This window comes from Salmo salar, chromosome 05, assembly GCF_965601325.2.
Source record: "Salmo salar chromosome 05, fSalSal1, whole genome shotgun sequence".
Lineage (NCBI taxonomy): Eukaryota > Metazoa > Chordata > Actinopteri > Salmoniformes > Salmonidae > Salmo > Salmo salar.
In genome coordinates, this window is record NC_138295.1 from 67,215,001 (window position 1) to 67,222,500 (window position 7,500).

The following is a 7,500-nucleotide window of genomic DNA, read 5'->3' on the forward strand; positions in this document are numbered from 1 at the left end:
GAGCACTGGGAGGCAGCACAGGAAGTGCTCCCAGTGCATGCTGTGTGAGTGTGTGTGTGTGTGTGTGTGTGTGTGTGTGTGTGTGTGTGTGTGTGTGTGTGTGTGTGTGTGTGTGTGTGTGTGTGTGTGTGTGTGTGTGTGTGTGTGTGTGTGTGTGTGTGTGTGTGTGTGTGTGTGTGTGTGTGTGTTTGTGTGAGGGACAGGTGGTGATGGATGGACGAGTTGGAGACGTTGATAAAGAGAACAGCAGCTCTTTCTTTCTTGCTCCTGTTCTGTTAAAGTCGCATCCATTTCATTAGTGTCAGGCTCGTCTGGTAAAACGCTGCTAAATCCTGCACCCTGGACACCTTGGGCTGAAGGTTACTCTAGGTCGGAGGAGTGTTTAAACAGGGCAGGAAGGGAGCATGTGTGCTGATTCAAGAGAGTGCAACCCACTAAATGTACGGCTCCAACCTTTCCCTACCCAGGATCAAAATTATATGCTCAGAAGACCCAAGTGTGCGCATGGGGTGTGGGGACTGGTGGGTACATGCATGGGGTGTGGGGACTGGTGGGTACATGCATGGGGTGTGGGGACTGGTGGGTACATGCATGGGGTGTGGGGACTGGTGGGTACATGCATGGGGTGTGGGGACTGGTGGGTACATGCATGGGGTGTGGGGACTGGTGGGTACATGCATGAGGTGTGGGGACTGATGGGTACATGCATGGGGTGTGGGGACTGGTGGGTACATGCATGGGGTGTGGGGACTGTTGGGTACATGCATGGGGTATGGGGACTGGTGGGTACATGCATGGGGTGTGGGGACTGGTGGGTACATGCATGGGGTGTGGGGACTGGTGGGTACATGCATGGGGTGTGGGGACTGGTGGGTACATACATGGGGTGTGGGGACTGGTGGGTACATGCATGGGGTGTGGGGACTGGTGGGTACATACATGGGGTGTGGGTACTGATGGGTACATGCATGGGGTGTGGGGACTGGTGGGTACATGCATGGGGTGTGGGGACTGGTGGGTACATGCATGGGGTGTGGGGACTGGTGGGTACATGCATGGGGTGTGGGGACTGGTGGGTACATACATGGGGTGTGGGGACTGGTGGGTAGATGAATGCAATAGGTGTCAGTTTGTACAGTAGTTTCATGTTTCAAGTAATTCATATCTTTTTTTGTTGAGATCATACCAGCTGGATTACAGATTCAGTTTTAGTCATACAAGTTTAGTGCTTCCAAATCCATATCTGACATCTCTGCTCCCTCCAGAACTAGAACCAGAGGTGATGTTAGAAGGTAATGAAATAAGCTCTGCTGTGTTCATTCAGACAGTTCTGCTAGTGGAGACAGACACACTGCATTCAACGGAGCAAGAGCAACAATGCTAATTGAGTGGCTCAGTATTGTGATTCAGCCTGCCTCCTCCACAGTAGCTAGTTGGAGTATGTGCTTGTGTACCAGTGGTGGCTAGTGAATCAATGTCACTGCACTGACTGTCAGACGCTACTAGTGCCAGACATGTTCTTCCAGGAACTGGCCCGCCTGGCCACATTTCTCTCTAGTGTAGGCTAAGACACAGGGGCTAAGTCGCAAATGGCACCATATTCCCTATAGTGGACTATTTTGAGCCATAGGGCTCTGGTCTCATAGAGCCCTGGTCAAATGGATAAAGGGACTAGTGTGCTATTTATGGCTCATAAGGAGCCTTTCCGCTAGGCTAGCCCTCAAATCCTAATGGGGTGGAGAAGAGTTCATGGCCTGTAGCCACGACCATGGAGGACATATTCAGGACTGGACAGCCCATACAGTATATACATGGACAGTGCCTGCGGGAATCATTTCCTGTGTTTTTGAAAAGGTAAAGATGTCTTACCGTCTTAAAAGTATATGGTAAAATGTTTTGATATTTATTTAAAAAATAATGGTAGTGGTAGCAGTTCTAGGAATAAACTATAATAGGACAAAAAAACTAAAAGACATTTCTACAAATGAATCAAGCTGTACTCAATCCAAAACTGGATTTGGGGAAACAGGTTATGGGTACTGTGAAAGAAAATACAGCCTACTCACAAACAAATATGTCCCTTTTCAGAGCTTACAAAATACTGGCAAAGCCAGGGTGCTGAGGCTGCTGAGGGGAGGACGACTCGTAATAATAGCTGGAATGGAGTCATTGGAATGGTATTAAACACCTCAATACTTGGTTTCCTTCCCTCAGCAGCATCGACCGGATAGAATAGTGCAGAACATTGAATTAAACAGAAGCAGTGCTGTACTGAACGACCAAAACGTTGTGCTTATGGTGGTTCAGAGGGCAGTTACCGTATGGTGTACTGCATGTCATGTCTGCTCCCGCTCTTCCCCTCCCCTGGCGCTTGAGGGCGCCAGGTTGCCCTGCATCACGCACTCCTATCATCCATTACGCACACCTGCCTTCCCTCGTCACGCGCATCAGCGATATTGGACTCACCTGGACCATCCCACGTCGGGCCTCGGCCGGATTGTCAGTTCTTGTTTGCCCAGCAGGTCCTGTTTTTTGTTTTATTGGTGACATTCCGCCGCCGATGGAACCGGGGGTGCCTAAGCCAGCCCATCATGATTTCACGCCCTGGCTGGCTCAAGAGGTTTCCTTGCCTCGGTTGGCTCGGCGGCTTCCCATACCACGTCACACTCCACCGGATCTTCGGGCTCCCTCTCTGCAGCGGGATCAACAGGCGTCTTGCCTCAGCCGGATTGTCGGGCTTCCATGCCTCAGCCGGCTCGCCAGGCTCTCACGCTCCTGCCGGTTCGTTGGGCTTCCACGCCCCAATTGGCTTGCCCAGCGCCCATGTCTCGGCCGGTTCGCCCAGGTGGGACGCCAGGTGGCGCCCCTGGTGGGGGAGGGGGGGGGGTACTGTCACGTCTGCTCCCGCTCTTCCCCCCTGGCACTTAAGGGCACCAGGCTGCCCTGCATCATGCACTCCTATCATCCATTATGCACACCTGCCTTCACTCATCATGCGCATCAGCGATATTGGACTCACCTGGACTCACTCATCACCTGTTATTGCCTCCCCTATATTTGTCAGTTCCCCAGCTCTGTTCCCCGCTGCTGCATTGATTGTTTTTTGTCTTTGTTTTCTTGTTTGCTGATGCTGTTCCTGTCTCGTTCCATGTCCGTTCCTTATTAAATATCTGACTCCCTATACCTGCTTCGTCTCTATAGCGTCATCCATGTGACATTGCATGAGTTTTACGATTTCACACCTATATTTATCAGCCCACAACTTGCCACACCCACCAAACGGGAGCAAACGTACCTCAAAGACTGGTGAAGAACGGTGCACACTGTTTTGGGGAAATGTGTCATTCATTAAAAACTGTCATGCAACATAGCAAACGTTGAAGCAAACTGAACACACCTCAGGTAGAAATGCCAAGTGCTACTCTAGACAAAATCATTGCCACAACAAACAGGGGTGCACATGACCAACAAAGTAGTTGAAGCCTCCTTTTGCGAACCTAAGGGCATTAGAAACATCTAAAAGAACACTATCATCATCATAATGCTATTCACATACCATTCTCAATTAAACCAGTATTGCTTTTCAATAAACAAAGTAATCAATTGACAAAATGACAGAATCCACGAGAAAAAGGGGTGCACGCTTCTCGAGCATCCGCGGGATGCATACTACATACAAAGATCTGCTGGCCCGCCTCGTATATAACGTGGACATGCACGAGCGAAGCTTCCAGAAGCAACAACGAACAAACACAATGGAAGCACTCAAAATGCACAAATTGAAGAAAAAGACATTAACTTGAATGACACAGAAGACTGGGGCTCTTGTTAACAATTTCATAGTCAAACACATGTTTAAAATCAGTAACAAGGTTTGGAAACATCATTTAGCAGACAGTGAACGAGGGAGAGCATGCAGGGCTTAAATATCAGCGGGAATGTGAGACAGGTCGCCATCATAGTGTTCTATGCCAAACTTTGCCCAATAGGCTGCATTTGCTTTGTTAGACATAGAAAACGTACTGCCACGCAGGGATCCAACGGTCCGCATTTGTCTTAGTATTGTATTTGATCTCAGGGGAGATGGTAACGATTAGCAAGGCTTTTGGATCAGCTTGATTGATCAGTGAAAACCTGGATATGGTGTCTGGTGTCCCTGACTCCTCCAGTAAGCCTCCAATATGACCTCTCCTGGCTGTCTCCATCTGAAATCCATACAGGACTGAGAGAGCCAATGCAACTGCATCATGAGGTATCCAAAGTGATAATGACCGTTTGATAGGAGTAGTTACTGTTCTACCATGAAGCAATTTTCCGCACCAAATTCTGTTAGAATGAAATAGTTTGTATTTCAGTATTATGGTTTGTAATGAAGGACAAATATCCGTTTAAACAACAACATGTTTTATTGACATTGACCTATTCACTTTTAGCCCTCCTAATGGCTTTAGTGTTAATAATTGAAAAGAAACGAAGCTATTGATCACACCGTGGCAAGCTAAAGCAAAGGCACAGCGATAATGAATGACTGCAGGTGTTTATATTTTTGTAATTAATAGCCGCGTAATTGGACAAATTAGTGTGCTCACTGATCAAATATGAGAGGAGACATCTTAAACAAGCCATTGTCTCTCAGGAAGGGACCGTTCTGAACTTAACTAATGAACCAAAACAAAGCTAGGCCTATATAATATCATCCTTCTGTCTGGTGGTTACACATACTTCATATTTTCAGAGAGCTGAATGAACTGGACATATGGTTCTCTTCTCAAGTTTCACTGACTGTGTCTAACAATATTCTGCTGTGTCAGTTGATTTATGTGCCTTCAAAAAGTATTCACACCCCTTGACTTTTTCCACATTTTGCTGTGTTACAGCCATAATTTTAAATGGATTAAACGGATCTTTTTTCTCTCACACAATACCCCATCATGACAATGTGAAAACATGTTTCTAGAAATGGTAGCAAATTTATTGGAAATGAAATAAAGAAATATCTAATTTACATAAGTATTCACAGCCCTGTGTCAATACATGTTAGAATCACCTTTGGCAGCAATTACAGCTGTGAGTCTTTCTGGGTAAGTCTCTAAGAGCTTTGCACACCTGGATTGTACAATATTTGCCCATTATTGTTTTCAAAATCCTTCCAGCTCTGTCAAATTGGTTGTTGATCATTGCTAGACAACCATTTTCAAGTCTTGTCATAGATTTTATACACTGTAACTCTGTGTCTTAGGAACATTCACTGTCTCCTTGGTAAGCAACTCTAGTGCCGATTTGGCCTTGTTTTTTAGGTTATTGTTCTGCTGAAAGGTTAATTCATCTCCCATTATCTGGTGGAAAGCAGACTGAACCAGCTTTGTGCTTAGCTCCATTCTGTTTATTTTTATCCTGAAAAACTTCCCAGTCATTAACATGCATACCTATAACATGATTCAGCCCCCACTATGCTTGTAAATATGAACAGTGGTACTCAGTAATTTTCCCAAAACATAACACTTTGTATTCAGGACAAAAAGTGAATTGGTTTGCCACATGTTTTGCAGTTTCACTTTAGTGCCTTGTTGCAAACAGGATGCATGTTTTGGAATATTTTTATTCTGTACAGGCTTCCTTCTTTTCACTCTGTCATTTAGGTTAGTATTGTGGAGTAACTACAATGTTGTTGATCCATCCTCAGTTTTCTCCTGTCACAGCCATTAAACTCTGTAACTGTTTTAAAGTCACCATTGGCCTCATGGTGAAATTCTTGAGTGGTTTCTTTCCTCTCTGTTTACTGAGTCAGGAAGGATGCCTGTATCTTTATAGTGACTGGGTGTGTTGATACACCATCCAAAGTGTAATTAATAACGTAACCATGCTCAAAGGGATATTCTATGTCTGCTTTAAATGTTTTACCTATCTATCAATATGTGCCCTTCCTTGCGAGGCAATGTAAAACCTACCTGATCTTTATGGTTGAATCTGTGTTTGAAATTCACTGCTCAGCTGAGGGAGCTTACAGATAATTGTATGTGTGGGGTACAGAGATGAAGTAGTCATTCAAAATTAATCTTAAACACTATTATCCATGCAGCTTTTCATTGACTAATTTGTAAAAAAAAGTATTATAAGATGCATTTCATCCATTTTAAATTCAGGCTGAAACACAACAAAATGTGGAAAAAGTTAAGGGATGTGACTTCTTTCTGAAGACACTGTATGTATCTGGGTTGTAATGGAGATAGCCTCGAACCAGCTATGCACAAAGTGAGACTGGTGGTGAGAGTATAATGGAAATAGCTAATTATTCATCTCTTATCTTCTTGATTTACTAGTGTATTTGATGTTATAGTGATGTGTCCTCTCAGGTCAAAATATCTCTCTTATCACTTTCTCTCCAGGTTCTCCTGAACGTCTGGATCGACTGACACACACAATCATGGACAGATCACTGGACCTCTGAGTGCAATCTTCCTCCTTCCTTCTCCTCCTCTTCCTCCTCCTCCTCCTCCTTCCTCCTCCTCCTCCTCCTCCTCCTCCTCTTTCTTCCTCCTTTTCCTCCTTCTCCTCTTCCCCTTGAAGGTCCCACCTGGTTGCCAGAAAATCAGTGAGACAGAAAGACAGATCGACAAGAGGTTACAAAAAAACCGAGGTTCCAACAAACCCCTCTGGTCTTTTAATTCATTTGGTAACCATGACGACCACTCTTTTTACCTCCTTATCTGGGCACCTGGTGAACCTCCAAGTCCCCCTGCCATCATCGTTGATGCTTCTGCTGCTGATACAACTGTTTAGTCGGTGCCCGGCTGCTCCCTCAGGGCCTGAGTCAGACACCTGCTCCACTCTGATCCAGAGCCGATTCTTCGGCCACTTCCTGTCCTCCTCCACTTTCCCCACGGCACCCTGCTCCTGGACCCTGCAGAACCCAGACCCGCGCCGCTACACCATCTTTATCAAGGTAACCAAACCTACCTCCACAACGGACTGCATTCCCCGGCAGCTCCGCATATTCCAGTTTGACTCGTTTCTGGAGACCACGCGCACCTACCTGGGCATGGAGAGCTTCGACGAGGTGGTCAAGCTGTGTGACTCTTCATCACCTGTGGCCTTTCTAGAGGCTGGGAAGCAGTTCCTACAAATGAGAAAAGGGCCGCCTCGGGCCGGCATGGAGGTCACCACCCCTAACGCTAGCGAAAATGGGGAATTTAAGACAGAATACCTGGTGGTGGGGAAGCGTAACCCCAGCATGGCAGCATGTCAGATGCTGTGCCAGTGGCTGGAGGACTGCCTGGCATCCAGCACCTCTAACAGGCCCTGTGGCATCATGCAGACCCCCTGCCAGTGCTGGGAGCCCCCTCCTCCTCCACAGCTCAGCGAAGGGGATGGATGCTACAGGAACGGGTTCTACCTGGAGAACTGCCTACCCAGCTCCAATGAGAAGAGTGATACTGACAGCAACGGTGAGTGGAATAGTTCTCTGGTTTTAGTTATGGGCATTTGTGGAAATGTTTTGGC

General features: G+C 46.5%; 1 protein-coding gene across 6 annotated transcripts in view; it reads left to right on the plus strand.

Moving 5' to 3' along the window:
* LOC106605503 (adhesion G protein-coupled receptor B1) overlaps positions 1-7,500 on the plus strand; it is a 97,023-nt gene that overhangs the window by 24,861 nt on the left and 64,662 nt on the right. For all 6 annotated transcript variants that reach the window (XM_014201234.3, XM_014201235.3, XM_014201238.3 and 3 more), the window contains exon 3: positions 6,387-7,445. In XM_014201234.3, the coding sequence (XP_014056709.1) occupies positions 6,680-7,445 (766 nt within the window). In that variant the 5' untranslated portion in view covers positions 6,387-6,679. The remainder of the gene's footprint in view (positions 1-6,386; positions 7,446-7,500) is intronic.